Here is a 19,135-nt window from a genome sequence, read left to right on the forward strand (position 1 = left end):
AACAGATAATAATAGGTTTAAGATTATTAAAGGAACTAGATCATTATCAAAACGTTTGTTACAGCAGACAAAGCAAGTTTATCATCATTATCCTTATCCATTCTGGCGTAGCCTGACACCATTGGCATAGTTCTTCTAAGCACTTCTGTCCCTAATCAAACTCGAAAGTTCGCGCTTCTACACTCCAGTGTCCCGTTCTAATTACTGGAGAAAGGTTTTGTTTTGCTGACCCCTTTTCAATGCTATTTTATAAAGCATGTTATGACACTGAAGTTTTCCACATTTCATATAGGCACCTTTTTAATTTTGTTTCCCATTTTTATCGACTATCTTCTAATCCATAGCTACCTTGTACTTTGAATCATGTACACCAAAACTGACTGCTCAATAAGCTACATTTCTTTTACGCTTATTTTGAAATGTTGACGAGATGCTGTTTTTCTTGAAGCAACATCTTTTGTATTCTAAACCAGCTTTCATATGTTTTTAACGAAATTCAAATGTTTTTGACCCATTTGAAAGTGCATCATATTTTCTTCGTTCCGATTTCATTTTTATTACAAGTTTACACTCTTCTATTTTTAAATAAAAAACAACTGAATTCTCTATCCTCTATTGTGTAATTTTCATCTCTAATCTCAACTTCTTTGAGACTATGCTGTACACTTGTACAGTAGATGATCTGTGAACTTTTTATAACTTTGTGGTATAAATGTAAAATTAAAATGACCACATAAACAACTGTGGAAGTGACCTAATGTATTCAATATCTTTTTATTTTAATACTTACATATTATCCAATAATAAAATTCGATTTTGTTCTATATGACTGCACAGACTATAGGTTGAACTTGGCATAAATGATGAAACCTAGACGCTACAATGCTACGTAGATGCTGAATAACACTCTTGTTTCTTTAAAACTGTCAGAATATTGCTATTACAACTACAAAGCGCCGAGGAAACGTCTTTCGGAAGCCAGAGAATATGAATGCAGCTTTTTGAAATATCCTTCCTGTATATAGAACTTAGAGAGTGCATAAAATTTATATCTGTATAGCGTCTAAGTGAGCAAGATAATTTTCTATAAAAAATTATCAGTAGGACATTTTTTTTATCGTACAACATTATTTTGGTGCTATTTTAGTAGAGTAAATATTTTATTAAACAATAGGCTACGGATCATCAATTAAATAATTTAAACTTTTGAATTATTAATACTGTACTTACAAAAAAAAGATCTGTTCATATGTTTCATAGATAAAATTATTCATAGAAAAGGCATAAATCATCCTGACATGTAGTTTTTATACGTTGACATATTGGCAGAAAAATAGTTTAAGAAAAGTTCAAGTGTAAAAGCAATTAGCATATACCATACATGGATCCCTTTTGCGCATTTTTGGATAGCTATTGTACGGCATTGTCGTTCGGTTGACTTGTTTTCACAAGGATGTTTTTAAAACTTTTCTACGTTTTTGGACGTGATATAAATTCAAAGATTATATGGCTGTTTATTTTTTTAATTAGAGCATTATGTCGTTCACAATTGCCGCTCATTGTGAAGTACTAAATACTGTTAGACTTTGACTTAACTGCATTTTGTGCTTATACAATTTACAACTTTTTTTAAATAAGCTGCGCATATTGCCAAATGAATTACATATCATACCCCACGCTTTTAGATATTTTCTGCGTTCTTTTCAGCAGGTTTTTGTCCTGATGTTTCTGTGCAAAACTTGGTATTTTTTACATTGATTCAACGTCTGCAGACGTTACCCCGACGTATAATCAATCATTTTGTCAGGTAGGTTAAAAGTGGTAAATCAGGATGCCTCATTTAAACACGTACATTTCTTACGAGCATATTTTGTAAAAAGTTTTTTCACATCAAATTTGACCAAGAGCAAATTTCAATTTCACGCTCCGGCGATGCTTAGATCTTACATAGATTAATCAAGTGATTAACAAGCATGCGAAAGAGGCATTTTGTCTGTTGCTTAAAACTCTGCAATCTAGATCGTTAACTACATGGCTAATGCAGGAGTGTAGCCTGCAATAGTACGAGTATGACAAAAATGCAAACAAACGTAGAATTGTCTACATCTCTCTGAAGAAATCCTTCAGGTTGGTTTCTAAATTTATGACACTTTTTTTTGTCCAAAAACAAACGCGACGTCTATTAACAAAACAGAGATTTGAATTATTTTTGTTACAGGTTTGTAAGATTTTGTAGCAGGCAAAAAAAAAGTGAAGACGTAAGCCAAAAATCAAAAAAGTTCAGCCAGGAAAAGTAATAACATTTATCTGGATTTGTTAGAGTAAAATATGAGAGCTAAGAACGAATAAAAAACTGCTATATTGGTGTAATTGCAATGTCAAAATCGTTCATGATAATTATTTGTTTAATTGAGTCTTTCATAATCTGACACCTAAGAAGGTTTAGCGCAATTATATCTCACTAAAGAAACGTCAAACTACGTTAAAATAACATTTATAACATTGATTTGTATTGGATTCTGCAAAGGCAAAAAGGGTAGTTTTCAAAAAGTTAGACAAACACTAACAAATGATATGATCTTGTTTCAGTTGATATGCAACCTGAGATTTAGATCGTAAGAAAATATCATCAACACCTCAGTGTCAAACAAAATGGTTTTTCTACTCAATTTCGTGGTTTTCAAACGACACTTTTCCAGTAATAGTACGTTTCAAATCGTTTCAAACCGGGTATTACAAATTTGATGCATTATTATGACGTGCAGCGAGAGAAGTGATGTTATAAAAAATCATGCTCTTTGAAAATCATTTTCAAATAATTAACACTAAGCGCAGTGCGACAGGCGTTTAATATGTTCAAAATTTTAGACCCACAATGTGTTGCAAGACGTTTTCCTAAAGATCACAAGGTCAACAGAAAAGTAAATGAATACTTGTATGATTTAACGACTAGTCTACTAACTGAGACAATAGACCTTTATTTTCTGGTTTCTTTTCCAAACTTGAACCACAGTGTTATTTCCTGAACTCGTAATTGATTTCTTGTCTTCAAAGCAAATTCTGCTCTTTTTTGCACCAAATTCAAACAAAAGATTTTACTTTTAAACACATTTGCGGCTTCACAGCCTTCGTTTTTAAAAACAAATCCAAACATAGCATTAGATACCAGTTCAGATCTTTCTCAGATTATTTAGTCTGTCTTAGATTGTTGTAATGTCAAGACGTATTGTGCTATCACAACGTTGATATCTAATCTGATTTCTGTAATTCCTTTTTTTGCCACTTTTCTTCACACTATCTTAATATAACTTTAGCATGATACAATTTAAATACAATGTATCAGCAACGCAAAATGCTCTGCATAGAAGCCTAATGCCGACTATATAACTGGGAATTTGACATTTACTCCTACAGCTTTATTATATAAACTCGAAAAATATCAAAACGTAACTCGGCAATGGCGTTGGAGATGCAGGAAATAGTCAAATATAGACCCGTGAAACAGAAATACTACTAACTAATAATAAATAATTGATTACTGTCATTAAAAGTAATCGATGAAATAAATAATGTAATTTTTTTAAAAGAATGCTTACATAAATCAGGGATTCATAATATAGGGATCGCCACTCGGCTGGATATCTGACAAGCGGAGTGTAAAGGTGTTGCCAGATATTTTTTTTAAATTTTTAGAAAAAATATTCTTTTGGCATTTTTAAAATAATAGTTGCCCAAAACTTGCCCATAAATAAATGAACAAGCTTTGAGCGGCCACTAATCTTTAAAAATGCTAAAGAATTAGTTTTTACAAAAATTTAAAAATATTTGGCAACACTTTTACACTTCGCTTGTGAGATATCCAGCCGAGTTGATCATCCCTATACTATGAATCTCTGACATAAATCCATTAATTTGAATCATAAAAAACAAACAGAAATTGAAAATAATTCTAAAGTCAAGCGTGTAGAAAACCGATCAATTTTACTTTGCAGTTATGGGGTTTTTAAACAACTTTCCCATCTACAATACACAATACACATGTTACATCGACATAGATTTAGTCTTGTTCACTTAAATGAAGTTATTCTCTCCAAATAAAATACTCATATTGCCATCTTTGCTGATGTAAAAATCACAACAAAACTACAGTATTAAAAAAGGCAACCTTTATGATAATTTGAAATAATTTTTAATGTTAAACGCTACAACATTTTTAACTTGTTAATAGTAGATACTACTAACTTTTCGAGTACTCTACTTATTTATTGGTCTCGATAAGAGGCTAAACTGAAAGAGATTTTAACAATTATCCAGTTACAAGCACCTTGCATAAATCTAATCTTATCCAGAAAATAGTTTTCTATCTTAGTGAGCATTTTTGCAAACGTTTTTCTCAAAGTGTTTACATTGCCGGAAAAAGAAACAAACTTAGGTCTACAGTTGAAATCCGTGACGGTGATAAAGTGATAAAGAAAAGAGAAACGCGTGAATAAAATCGACTGAAAACGAGACGTGCTCACTTTGTGTCAACTCGAAGCCCATTTTTTTTTATCTCTTAGCCCTAGATTCTAGAACAGTGAAACCTGACTACAACGTTAATTTCAATCTAATCTACTACATTTTGCCACGTAACTTTTAAACTGGTAAAAATTTATGTTTTTTCAGAAAAAAATCAGTAATTTCGAATTCAGTAGTTTGCGTCATGCAGCTCTACATAATCTTAAACTATAGGCATAAAGTATAAAGCACCAGTTGAGTTTTGGGTGAAAAAAATAAACTTTTCACAAAAGCTGTATAGACTGCAATAAATAGCCTATATCTACATTATATACTATCTAAAAAAGGAATAATTTAGTTGAATGCATCTAAAAGAGTAAAATGCTTTCTTCGGAATTGGAAAGTTTAGTAGATTAAAAAGACGGTAATGTTACCCCTAGCACAAAATCAAGGTTAAAGACAAAAAATAACGAAACATAAAGTTCATCGGAAAGCTGCAAAAGAGTTTTCTAGTTGAATCAAGAACATTGGAATAAGCTGTGTTATTAAGGTAAGGTGACTTCTGCTAATACTTGGCAATGCAAGACGCGTTTACAGCATGAAAGCCTTGATGACGTGCTAGATCACGCACTGATGCACTCTTCCCAGTATGCTAAATCCGTTCTATTTTACATTATATAATATATCTAGCCTTTTTAGAGCACATGAAATCCGCTGTAGACGTTGAATTAGTATATACCTTTGGCAGGTGAGGAACCGAATGCGATCAAGCGCCAAAGATTTCATGCTTTAAAGCCCAAACTAAAAGACATTTAAAGCTTAAAGTTCATCCATGTGAGCTGGGTTGGACACACGCGTCTTTTGTGTTTAATTGTCTTGCTTGTCAGGCTTATAGCATTGTTGCCTTATTAGCAATAGTTTGTGCATATTTATGGGAGAAAATAAGATGTTACTTCATTCAGACGATATGTTGGTTGACAGCTAATCAATAGCGTTTTAAATTATCCTCAACGTGTCATGTAGGCGTGTTCACCTGGAAAATAAACTTTTATCTGGCATTTGACTGACATTTAGAAGTTTTTTTTTTGATTAGAAGTTTAGTTATGGCACTTTTGCATTATCTTTAGTGGGTTAGAACAAAGGGTCTTCTATCTCTAGGGAGTGTTGGTTGAAAGCGACAGTTGCGCTATTGACCGGAAGCTAATGCATTATAAGTTTCTGTTTTGTTTCTGCTGAATACTTTGTGTTCGTTTAAGTATCTCTGGTCTTCACTACGACAATCTTGTTACCTATCTGTTCAGTACTTTTGCAGTGAGTAATTCTTTTCATTGTACAGTACTTCATGCATAGCCTACACAAGCATGTAATTGGTTTGTAACACATTTTCCTTTATCTGTCTCTGTTTTTTAAGAGAAACCTCTTGACAAACACGAGCCAAACACTGTTTTTTTTTCTTGGGAATTATTTTTTCTCATTTTTTTTTGCACGTACAATTTGATAAACATATTTTTGTAAAAAAAAACTGATTCTCTAAGGATTCTGCAACAATTCAATATCCTCAAATTCAAGTAAATTCGTTTTGAATTAGAAACCTCTGAAGATCTTACTAAGGCTGAAACTAACTGCTAAAGTTTTTTTTTGGAGGGGAGGGTTATTTGAATATGTTTCTTTTGTAAAGCATAAACGGCATAAATGTATGTTTCGCAATAGAAAATTTAATCATCAGAAAACGTCAAAAAACTTTCAAATTAGTGCTGTTCAATTTCCTTCATATCAACTTTCAAATGCTTTTGTCACATGTTATTTTGTTGTAATATCCTACATGTAACTTTATAACTTGTTACACCAAAGGCAATAGATGGTAACTAAAACAAAACGGTAACTCACGTCAAATAGTAACTCAAACATTTGGTAAATGGTAACTAAAACAAAACGGTAACTCACATCAAATAGTAACTCAAAGTTTCAAACATTTGGTAAATGATAACTCAAACAACTATGAGCTCAATTACTGAAGTGAACTCTCTGGCGGTAACGGACAAGTCCACTCAATGAAGAAAAAAATGTTAACCAAGAACTTTGATACATTGATGAAGATGTAGATAACTCTGCATTTTAAAGCTGTATATCTTGCAGTAAAAAATCTATTGTGGTTTACATTAATACTTGATGATAAACGTTAGCAACTTTAGAATATATTTTAGAAAGCTATAATTTAAATATTGAAGTAGTTTTTATTTCAATTAACTTTTATTTTTTAGATCAAAAAGCTCGGTTTATTTGCAGCATCAATTAGAAACGTATGAATTGACTAACCCCGGTATGCATCAACAGACTCGTTAATTTAAGTCAAACATATATCGCTTGTGAAAACTTTATATTCAGCTACAATAAAACTACATTTATAAAATTTGAACCACAGCTACACAAGCTTTTGATATTTTTTAGTCTGATTTACTGATAGCCTAACTAGTTTCTATTATAGTTTGAAATTCTGGAAGTGAGTTAAATATTTTCTAACTAACTGGCAACACAGCATACGCAATCACACTCACAGACGCAGTTCTTAGTCATCTCATGACGTAGTCCTTGCCTTGAATTACAAGTGGCCGATAATCTTGTCAAGAAGAGTAGTGAAGTGTGTTTTGATGTCTCTGTGTTGGAACATAGGCTACTCTCGCAGCAGATGTGTTTTTCAATAGCTTATTACAATTCAGTGAGCCTCACTGGCCTTTCTTGTCTTATTATTTTGCAGCACAGAAAAAAATTAAAACTAAATTATTGATGAAGTTTGTCATTGCAATTTTACGATTCAGTTTCTATTCTAGTAACTTAACCCTAAAACTACTGAATTGTTTTACTACATACACGAATTACCAATGAAATAGATTGACCCTTGGCTTTAATATGACGGAAAAGATCGGAAATAGCATCATTGTGTTCTAACTTCTTTTATGGAAGTGATTTTCATTAATTTTATTTGAAATTTCAATCTTTACTTTATCTTTAGCGCATGCGCAGTAGTAATAGTCTTGTTTGAAGTCACTGTTTATTAAAATCAAATCTTTAAACCGTTGTACTGCGGGGTGCTTACGCTCAGTTAGAGATTATTCCGTAGAGGTCGCTATAATAGCATCTGGACTGGAAATCAAACGCTAGGTGTCATCTTGCACAGCAAACAGGATTGCCATATTGGCGGTTTTAACTACAGATGTTAGAAATTTAAGCGATTTTCAGATTAAGATATGACATTGTGGCAACACCTTAGTCTATGGTAGTAATCATGCTATTGACAAAATCAGCCCAGAATGTAATATTATAAGAAGCATCATCAAGATTGTTGCCTTTTGAAATTATTTATTTATGTGTTTTTTGGGAAATACATGACTTTGGGATAGTAGAATGAATAGTTGTGAAGAAAATGAAATAAAAACATATTTTCAATTGACCTTCAGTCTATTAGCCCAATGCTGCAAATTTGGAACAAGTTATATTGGTAAACATTTTGTGTTAGTTGTAGCCTAGGCTACTAGGCCTACATTTCTTAAAAAAAAGTTCTGAAAATTTGATTTTATTCTTAGGCGCTACGGGGTTTGATTACATCACTACGCCTATCTAGATACAGGTAAAATTTACTCTTCTTATATTCAGTGGTCGTTCTTTAATAGAAAAATATGTTATTTTCATAAACTCATAGCCTAAAATTTTATAGCTGTTTTTGCATGTTTATTCCTTCAAAACCATTAAGCTAATAACATATTTGTATGGCAAGACTGAGTAAATAAATAAAAGTACTCGATGTTCTAATTGGACGCAAGTATCTTTAGGTTTCGATATGATAAATCTTCCACGATTTCCTCAATGAATATCAACACGATAAACTACGGTATAAATAGCCTAACCCTTTACTATCATTTGCAAGAGTTTTTACATTGTATTTTTACACACAGATTCAAGATGAAATTGAATAAGAAAAAAGTGCAGTATTTGCATGTATTACATATACGTTTGTACTGTAATTGTCTCGGATATCCTTGACATAATTCTTTAAATCCTCGACTTGTAACGTTAAAAGCTAGAACATAGGCTAAGTAATAAGTAACGTTAAAAAGCAAACTTTGAAAAGATGTCACTGCTTATGTTTTTTTTACTGTCATACAAAACAAATGATGTAGCGGAAGGCTAATCAATTAAAATTAGATTGAAAATCAACATTATTTAAAATTTACTTCTAAACTATTTCGCCTAAACGGACTAATCAGATTGCTACTAGTAACAAAACACTTTAACGCTAACTACAACGTTTCAAAGGTCTATAAAAGGTGTTTCAACTTCTTTCTTTTTCTTTTCACCGTGATTAACGCCACACCTTAAAGGGTTCTTGATGCTTTCGGGAAGGCACTTGAACATCCAGTGATCAAAGAAAGGATAAATATATTGAGGATTAACTCTGTGACGGGTTTTGAGGCCTCCTGTTTATGAAAAGGGGAAAATTTAATGTTTTGCATTATTTTATCAACGTCTGGCATTCGATATTTAAAACCACTTTATATAAGCATAAGTACGCTATCCAAAGAAATATGTTTAAAAATTAAAGCAAAGTCCTTAAGCTACTGCATTTTCTTTTACCAAAATGTTTCTCTTACCTGTTATTAAGCTAACGGCAAGTCCGACTACAATAGTTGATAAAAATCCAAACGGTGAATACAGCATGTAAGACATGGAGTAAATGCTTGTGCCACTGTCAAGTGGAGTAGCAGATGTAGCAATGCTTGTGTTGGCAGCAAATGATTGTGTCATATTCCTCATTTGAGCGACTTCACTGGTTGCATAGAGAAATGCGGATTCAGGGCATCCGTCTAACGTTAGTGGGAGTTTGTCAAGAAAGTGAGGTGCTGCTGGGTATATTTTGCTTCCTATAAACACCCATACATTTGCAGCAATGCCAGCGTTGATTCCAACAAATGCGCCCTAAATAATCAAAATTGCTACAAAAGTTAATCTAGCAAATCAGTAAAAGAACCGTTATAATACTTTTTACTTATCTAAGTATAAGCGACAAGTTGATAGGGTACTTAGAAAAATCTACAGGAGGCAAAAACAAGTTTATTGACCAAATAGACAACGCATCCCTTCAGAAAATCAATGGTTGTTTTGCGTTTATTTGCTGTCTGTAAAGAATATGATTTAAAAAATAAAAATGAAAGGTAAACTATTTGATTTGCTAACTGGGATGTTGCAGAACCATATAAATTTTTTAGTCCTGTCGACAAACCTCCCCACAAACTAACGTGCAAAAATCATAACGATGCCTGACAATTTTGCTATGATTCACATTAGTATTCGACATTTCTTGGTAATAAGATAAGAGGTTTTGTTGCAATTGCTTTGCTCTTTAAAGTCTTGTCACATAACCACATCTCAAAAAGTTTTATTGCAGCAATCAAGATAAATTTTCATCATGCTGATATTCAGCATAATAATAATAATAATAATAATAGTAATAATAATAATAATAATAATAATAATAATAATAATAATAATAATAATAATAATAATAATAATAATAATAATAATAATAATAATAATAATAATAATAATAATAATGATAATAATAATAATAATAATGATAATAATAATAATAATAACAATAATAATAATAACAATAACAATAACAATAACGATAACAATAATAATAATAATAGTGCCAGTTGTATAATACGTTCAACTAAATTGCCTATGTGTTAGGTTTTAGTTTACTTACTATTGTGTTTGCAAATGGAAATATAAGACCTAAAGTATACAACCCCACAAGCGGTCCACCGACCAAACCCAGGACACTGATGGCTGCTTGTAGAATTGCACCAAGGGTTGAAACCAAGTAAGAAAATATGATGCACACAATTCCATAGAAAATGACAAATCCTGTTAAAATGAACAATGTTACAATTCTGTACAAAACAATTCCTCTTAAGTGAGCACAAAATGAATAGCAGAATGTATGATACGTTCCAAACTAAATAGGAACTATGCATAGAATTGGTTTCGTTCCTTAAAACTAAAATGCAAAGACGCTTTTTTTTACAATTATTCTGAACTTCGGATAATGAAGTTTATCGTCATTTTATTTGCGACTTGCGGCAAAACTACAATTAAAGTAGGTACTTTTATAAAGGGAGGGAGGACTTTTATATCATTTCTTAAAAAGTCTTATGATCAATTTCTATAGATGTCTGAGTGGGTTGTTAGAGCGAATGTTCCAGAACAAGTATTTAATCATATTACTGAAATGAAACAAAGAAAGCATGCGAACCTTTGAAAGATTCATTTTCAGTGGAACTTAAATCAAAAAACATTCCGGTGGTTTTCAACGCATACGCATATTGGCCCACGACGATTTTTTTTTTTTTTTTTTTTTTTTTTTAAAAAAAAAAAAAAAAAAAACTTGCATTGATTTTTCAAACCGATACTTCTTTACTTACTATCAATTGGCCAAAGTGTTGTACAACAAGGTATGAACACAGAAAGGTAAATATTGCACAACAAAAATATCTGGGTGTTAAAAATAAAAGTTTGATTATGTTTATTCAAGCATAAGCACACTTGCATTAATTTGGTTACAATTTAACAAAACATTGCACCTCTTGATATCCATGTGTAGGTCCTTTCTTCATAGTTGGTAACAGGTTTTAAAAAGTCTTCTACTGTGACACTTGCCATTCCAGTGATTGCAGTTGAAACAGTGCTGCGTCAAATAAGAAACAAACAAAACTAACCTTTCTTGCTGTTGTATGACGTACCACAGTATACTTGGTATTAAAATTAAATTCCATTTCAAATAACACACTTGACTAATCAAATGAACTCACCTAAGACTACCAGAGTAAACGCAGGCAATGAACACTCCAGGCATTCCAGGATAATTTTGAAAGAAGTCGAGAACCATGTAAGGAAGCAACTGAGGTACAACAAAACCATGATTATTTTCTCTTTGTATAGCCTTTTACTTTATTAAAATATACTCAGAGTCGTTGAGAGGATAATTTGAATCTGGTACCATTGACATGGGCCCAAAAAACAAGACAGTATTAAGCATGTATTTTCAGTTTTTTTTTTATGACCTCACAAGAATAACGCTTATTGAATAGCTGCTAAATAAGACAAACCTTCATTGAATGACACTATACCCACCTGATCGGGTTTCTGAACCACTCCGAGTAGCATTGGATCGCAGTCTTGGTAATAGGAATATAAAGTAATTCCACACAAAACAGCCAATATATTCAATATCCATAAGCCTCCGATGTTGAGTAAAATTGCTCTGTATATCAGAAATGATTACTTTGCGTGTCAATGACTTTGGCGATGCTGCTTGCTGATTTTGTATCGATTAGTTATATTAAAGATACAGATTGGCACTTACAGCAGCATTTACAACAGATTGGCATTTATTTATAGCAGCAAAAAATAGTGGCCCATTGTACTGTAACTGGAACATGCAAAACCAAATTTTGCAATGCATTGTTGCATCAACTTTATGTTACGCATATAACATTTACAGTTTTCTGCAGCCTGAGAGCCCCGATTTTCACAAAAAAATAAAATTGAAAGAATATTTGTATAAAGATGAGACTGAGAAGTGTTATTGAATGTTTGGGGTCGATTGCTAAATCTCACAACTCTAATAAAACCGTATGTCTAAACTCTGAAGCTTATGTGATACCATAGCCAAGAAAAAACAATCCAATAAAAATGTTGACTAAATCTATTGCTTATACCGGGGTCTTTCACACCAACATTTTTTTTTTTTTTCAGCTGAAGCTCGTGTCATATATATTACAATATTTACTATTTAGCGCTACGAAAGCAATAAAAGTGAATGAACTACGTTGAACGACAGTTTTCGGACAAGTTCTTCCCTACGTTTACTTGATTATCCTAAATCTGTGAACATGGTAAGCTGGTAGAGTGTACAGTAAGTCAGAAGGAAAGAACCAACCAAATGAAAAAGTAAGCAAAGTTTGAGTCAATCTCTATTCTAATGACGCCAATATTTTATTTAAAGACAAGACTGCAGAGAATGAGGATAAAATCACTGTGTTGCAATGTAATTCCTATTCTATTTTAATGGAAAACAAAAGCTCCAATACTCGTAGGCTATAGTTAAAACGTGCGTGCAAAGAAACTAACCAACTCATGTAATGAACTCACTTCTTTGCTTCTCCTATTGAACGGCACGAAAGGTACCTCTGCACTTGTCCTTGGTTCACTGCATAAAGTGAAAGAAACATGAAAGTTGATCCAACTGAGACTGTCCATGCTGTATGGCGTTCTCTGGGGTCTAAGTCAAACCTAAGAAAACAAACAGTTCCTTTGTTTGAAAAGAAAACTAGTTGCTGAAAAAATGGTCTTTTCTTGATTTTGTAAAAAAAGCAGGATTTGAAAGTTCAGGGCGTTGATGAAATGGTGCGTAGCTTTGCTTGCAAGCCAGGAATGCATTATGCATTACATTCCAGTTGTGCAAGCGAAAGGAAAGGTCTCTACTGGCCCCTAGAGGATCGATAAACTTAGATGTAACAACAATTAATCTAAAGTAAAAACTTCTAGCGGTCATCTCAGATCGGAAATGTGTCATTGCTTTGAAATTTTACCAGAACACAAAGAACTTTAAAAGTAGATCTTTTGTTTTAAAGAAGTATTCTCTCTATTACTCGAACCCATTTTTGATATAGAAACCAAGTCACCATAGAGTGCTACTTCTTCTACCTTAAATCTAAAGTAAAGGTAGGTATGGAGTTGGAACGCCTGTAGAGATTGTGCATTTTGTAATATTTTATAAAAATTTAAAATTTACTTTTCCTTCGAGCCATTACTAGATCGGGAATTAAACCGAAGATAATGATTGTAAAGAACGATTGCTAAGCCTAACAGCTTAACGTTCCAAAACAGTAAATTTGCCGTTTTGAAGATTTTCTTTTAATAATGATAGCCTATTAAAATGCTTGTCATTAAATACATATATTATTAAGTGATTCAAATTATTAGCTACATTATCAGTTTAGTAGTAATTATCAATAGCAGGAGTTTTTTTTAACCAGGGGTGCTCGAACCACTCTCCTCAGAAATGAGAAGCGTGTTTCCTTGGGAAAGTGGATCCTGGAACCTTAGGATTAGTTGTAAAATGATTTAAACAGCTGCTGTCACTTGTTTATATACTTTTAGTATTCAAGCATTCCAAAAAAGAGGTGCGAAAACCAGGCCCGTAACTAGCTTGGAGCAGCAGGGGGGCAAAAAGTATTCTAGAGGGGGCCCAACTTTCCGTATCATGTACGAAAACGACGTTTGTACACAATGTGGGTATATTTACGCAAGAACATTAATCGTAGGCCTAATACAACGTTTACATTAGACTAGTTTATCATAGAACCAGTCAGTGGCGTAGCCAGGAATTTTGAAAGGGGGTGGGGGTTGACGGCCGACGGGCAAAGACCGACGGCGTCTTCGCCAAAGGCGACACCCAGCAGCAGGGGGTCTGGAGGGCCTCCCCCAGAAAATTTTGAAAAATTACTTTGAATTTGGTGCATTCTGAAAGCATTTTCAACAAACATGTGGGTATAAATATTCCTGTAAAATGGTGCTGTCCGGTGGCATAGCAAAAGGATAAGATCATGTTTTCTAGGGCATTTTTCGGTAATAAAGCTAAGTCTCTATGTTTTCTTGTTGCTAATTCCTGGCTGAGATATTTGAACGTTTGGTATTGGCAAAACTCGCTCTTTTAATGCAGTTTCGTTTAAAATTAGGCAAACTTTGTTTTAGAGACAACATTCTACCACACCCTTAAACACACAATGTTTACAATTAAATAACACAAGAAAATTGAGTATAAAACTGAAAAGTCAGCGAACAGAGCTAATTAACATAATTTTTTCCAGGGGGTGCCAACATTTTTGCAGGGGGGCTTCGCCCCCCCTGCGCCCCCCCTAGTTACGGGCCTGGCGAAAACTAGTTGGAAATTTGTAAGTGATCGCCATTGTACCAACATGAAAAAAGTTAAGAAAAAATGATATGACGTACTTTTCAAGTAAAATACCCATCAGTAAAAGTTTCGGCTTTTACATCATTTCAATATTTAGACCAACATTGACAGGACGTACGAAATGAATATTTTACTAAGTGGTCTTGTTGCGTAAATTCTAGCATATGCAGTGCACTCACGCGTGCTTTTGAAGGAGAGTTACATGTTTAGATCTGTTTTGACTTGCATTAGACGAGCTGCGAAATAAAAACATTAACGCATGAATATGCGTTGTGCTGTTGGCTGTAGTTTATACAGAATATGACACCTACTTCCAAAATTCAATTCTTCCTCTTTCTTCACTTCTTTTCCACACATTTCCAAATCCTTCCATCACAACGCTTCCTCGGATGACAACACTTAGAAAACCAGTTACCATGATGATAGCTTGAAACGCATCTGTCCAAATCACAGCTTTCAAACCTCCCTTCATTCCAAATAAATAAGTAAATGAAACAATAAAACAACAAAAATAGCTTATTTTTCCGGTATTTTATGTAATCATTGTTTGACAACAAACAAGAAGTTGCATTGAGGTTTTCCAACAATGGTCGAAACCAGCAGAATAATGCCGTTTTGTTGTGCATGGTACAGCACCCGACACCTTGTTACAATTTTTGACTTTGAAGTTTTTTCTTTGATTTTTCATTGTAGGTGCTAATTGTTAAGTTATATCTAATTCAAACTGTTCTACCTACCAAAGTGCTGTAGAAGATGCAGATGACACCGGTAGAAATCACAGCTCCCCACAAGTTAAATCCTGTCACTAGAAAAAAAAATATTTTAAAGTTTTAGAGTGACCAATAACTTCGAAAACCTAAAAAGTCAATTCCACTGTTTTGGAACTTTTGTTTTCTGCAGTTTTATTTTTGATCTGAAAACGTTTTTAACCCAACTAATAATCCCAATTTGTGTTCAAAAAATATAACCAGCCAAGCACTTTACACATTTTTAACAGAGTGCTTGCTGCTCTTTGAAGCGTCGTCGTCCTCGGCGTCGCAGCCAATATAGTTTATGTGTTTGACGATTACACTAAAATACAGAAAGCATATTCTGCACAATTTCTTTGATTACCTGCATTTAGTGCCAAAGCAGGTGCATATATCACAATCCCGATATACAGAATAGTTTGTATCATGTAAAGAACGGTTCCTTCAATCCTGACCAAGCGATTAAAGCGTTTATCAAGATACTGTAAACATTAATGCGAAAATTGCATTTATAATTAGTTACTAAATATTGCAAGTAGAAGGTTGCTCATGGTATCTCGTAGTTGCAGGTTTTATATGGTGAAGTATTTATACTAGAAGAAAAACGAAATGTAAATTTGGCTGATCAGAATAATTCAAAGTTAACGAAGAAGTTTTAAGTCCTAAACGAATTCTTTTTGACATTATAAGATTGGATCGAGGGTCTTTATAAAGATTGCTTCCAGTGCTGCGAGGTGGAACGAGGAACGGCCTTTAGCAAGAATTGAAAACATTTCTAGACTAAAGTTCAAAGCACATTCTTTGTTATTCAGCAGGTGTTGCCTTATTGCAGAGTCAATGGACATGTTTTTGTCATTTACAGTTTTGCAAGCTTCATTTGGTTGATGTCAAGACATATCCAGTGACTCTTCAATAGGGCAACGCCTGCTGAATAACGAAAAATGTGCTTTGACCTTTAGACTAGAAATGTTTTCAATTTTTGCTAAAGGCCGTTCCTCGTTCCACCTCGTAGCACTAAAAGCAATCTTTATAAAAACTTTCGATTCAATCTTATGCCTCCAAAAAGAATTCGTTTATGTCTTAAAACTTCTTCGTTAATTGTCAATTATTCTGATCAGCCAAATTTACATTTCGTTTTTCTTCTACTCTAAATGCTTCACCATTTTTAGGCTTATTTGATTCTGACGACAGCCACTGAAGAGAGTCAGACAAAAACTTGCAGCTTCGAGCTAACATGAGCAACGTTTTACCCGCCACCTCAAGTTTTGTAAAACCAATCAACTCTTCAACTTATAAGTTAAAGTATTTTTCTCAAATGTTTAACTTTGTATTTCAAAGACAGGTATTTTTTTAAAGAAAAAAAAATCAAAAAAAAAATCGTTGTGCGTGGGATGGGTTCAATAGTGATAACATTGCAACTTGTGTAATCATAAACTCACTATTGCAAAATAAGGTAGTCAGGCATAACTTTAAAAAGCAACTGCTTTCAACGTAATATATTTGTAATAATTTGCAACGTGAAATAGATTCTTTTGTTTAAAGTAGTCTTACTGAACAATTCAAAGATGAACATGTAATGACATGTTCATCTATAAAACGTTGATGTACATTTATCTCTGCTAGTTAAAAAATATATATAACAAAAAATTACATACCTCATAAACGCTTGTCAGCCGTAACTTATAAAATATTGGAATGTAAATTTCTGCTGTTACAACGGACATTATAATAAACGCCAGTAGCATCCTGCAGAAATGTAGAGTTGACTATTAGTATAACTTATTAGCATTCAAAATTCAACAAAAAACGAAGAAATGTTTGTACACTTTTGCAATGCATACCTTTAAGTCTTTAAAAAATTACGAGTTATGTACAGAAAACTTTTCAATTAATGAAAAATGGAAGCAACGACTAACTCAAAATGCAGCTAAATTTGATAGATTGTTAATCGTATTCATACATTCATACTCAGATATTACAAAACTATGAAACTTTGAATGCAGGCCACAAACAACACTTCACGGAGTGTTTTCGATAAAAGAAACTCAACTGTCATTGTACAAATAGGTTTCTCGAAAAAAGTGAGTATGTTGTATTGATTGGACAATAAGTTACGGTTTCATATGGTGTCGTGTTAAGAGTTAATTTGTCAATTGAAAATTTCAACTTGCCAAATGTACATTGTTCCAAATCTGTAAATTTCGGATGGAGTTCCAAGAACTAGAACCGCTGACATGAACCCAACAGAAAGAGAAAACGCGACAGGATATGCGCTCATCGACCTATTACAAAGGCAATGAAGTTCACTGGTTATAGAAATATCCGAGAGAAAACTGCATATGCTGTGAAGAATGTCTGCTGTAATTTACTGCATTAATCAACTTTTCGTTTCGGGAAAACCAGCTCTGTTATTCAAACTGGTTTTTCTCATCCAGTACAAGAAGTTAAAGGTTCAAATTAAGTGAACCGGAATGCAAGAAAGTCAGTCTTCATGCCTACGTTTAAGAATAATTTGAAGTGTGTTGTTAAAAAAAAAAATAATAACCCCACGCTCTCGTCAAGTGTCAAATCGACGCTCTACCCAGTGTGGTGCAGGGGTTCGTACTTGCATTCTTACAGCAGACAAAAATATAAAAGTTTTCTTTCTCTTTTTTTTAAACTATGGTTTATTCAAGAATATTATTCTTTACAAATATAGCTTACTTCATTTTTGTCAAAAACTCACTCATTTTACCTGCCAGCCAACAAATATTCTTCCGTGTTTTGCTTCTTTCTGTCTTTTATGACGTAATACAGCCCAACTGCTGAAGAGATGGACAACATCATTGCGAAGACGACGTAATCAGCAATGGAAAACGACTTTGGAGAAAAATCCATTTTCAACAAATACAGTTGCAAACGTTTACTCTCAAAACCGATCAAGTCTTATCTATTGACATTTATTTCAACCAGCTATTCATAATAAATTTGTAAACACAAAGCTTGCGATACGTTCACAAAACTTCAACAAAATTTTCTTGTTTCTCTCTTGCTGTAGGAAGCCAGTTAAACCTGCTATGTTACTTTATGCAACATCGACACATTAGAACACAGAGCGCACTGCTTGCAATTTTATTGTTTAAAAACGCCATTGTTTCAAGTCTAATATTTCAGCGTTTGATGATGAAACAGGAACCACTTTAAGTGTATGCTGAACTTTTCCGTGTTTCGTATATCTGGTTCAGTTTCTGAAAAATGTCCATCCCAACATCTTTAGACTCATGGTTACAAATAACGGTTTTTGGTATTTACACTCTAGAATGGTTTAACAGAGATATTGTTTCTCTCTTAAGTCAAATAAGAGCCATTACACAGTTTAAGAACTCAAAGAAGTACTTTTATCTAACTTAAAAAGTCTGTTCAACTCCAGTTAAGCTATTTATAAAGCTTCATTGTACAAGACTAAGTTCTAACCTACTAGCCTACATGTTTTGAGTATTCATGGGCCTATTTTGTCAAGACGAGATTAAATTAACTAATCTTACAAAACATGGAAAATGAGTCATCTTATGACATTTGTACTTGGTAACTCTGCAATCACTGCTAAATAAAATATATATTGCAATGTCGAAAACACTTAACATGCTCTCTTTTTAAATGACATTCATTGCAATGTGAGGTGATCTGGAATTACTTAATGCTCCAGAAATGTATTTTTTTCCCGATTGTTTTGTGATATGCAGAACGTTTATCATAGATTACATTTAAATGGACCATGAGTCATTTGTTATGTGCAAAATTGGCGCACTTGTTGACCTAACAATAAATCTAGCGTTATAGATAACTTAGACTGTTAAATGTGTTCTGTTCGCAC

At 33.2% G+C, this 19,135-nt stretch overlaps 1 protein-coding gene across 1 annotated transcript; it reads right to left on the reverse strand.

Annotated features, from left to right (window-relative positions):
• Positions 1–6,276: 6,276 nt before the first annotated feature.
• On the reverse strand, positions 6,277–18,272 carry LOC145775229 (sodium-coupled monocarboxylate transporter 1-like). The gene is made up of 13 exons (XM_082586483.1): positions 18,017–18,272; positions 17,454–17,564; positions 16,938–17,028; positions 15,647–15,764; positions 15,271–15,338; positions 14,845–14,999; positions 12,709–12,849; positions 11,689–11,818; positions 11,367–11,455; positions 11,139–11,242; positions 10,262–10,422; positions 9,144–9,468; positions 6,277–8,969 (listed from the first exon to the last, which is right to left on the reverse strand). The coding sequence occupies exons 1-13, from the start codon at positions 18,157–18,159 to the stop codon at positions 8,803–8,805; spliced, it is 1,803 nt and encodes a 600-aa protein (XP_082442609.1). The 5' UTR covers positions 18,160–18,272; the 3' UTR covers positions 6,277–8,802.
• Between the last annotated feature and the right edge of the window lie 863 nt (positions 18,273–19,135).

The sequence above is a fragment of the Aplidium turbinatum genome, chromosome 8, assembly GCF_918807975.1.
Source record: "Aplidium turbinatum chromosome 8, kaAplTurb1.1, whole genome shotgun sequence".
In the NCBI taxonomy this organism is placed as follows: Eukaryota; Metazoa; Chordata; class Ascidiacea; order Aplousobranchia; family Polyclinidae; genus Aplidium; species Aplidium turbinatum.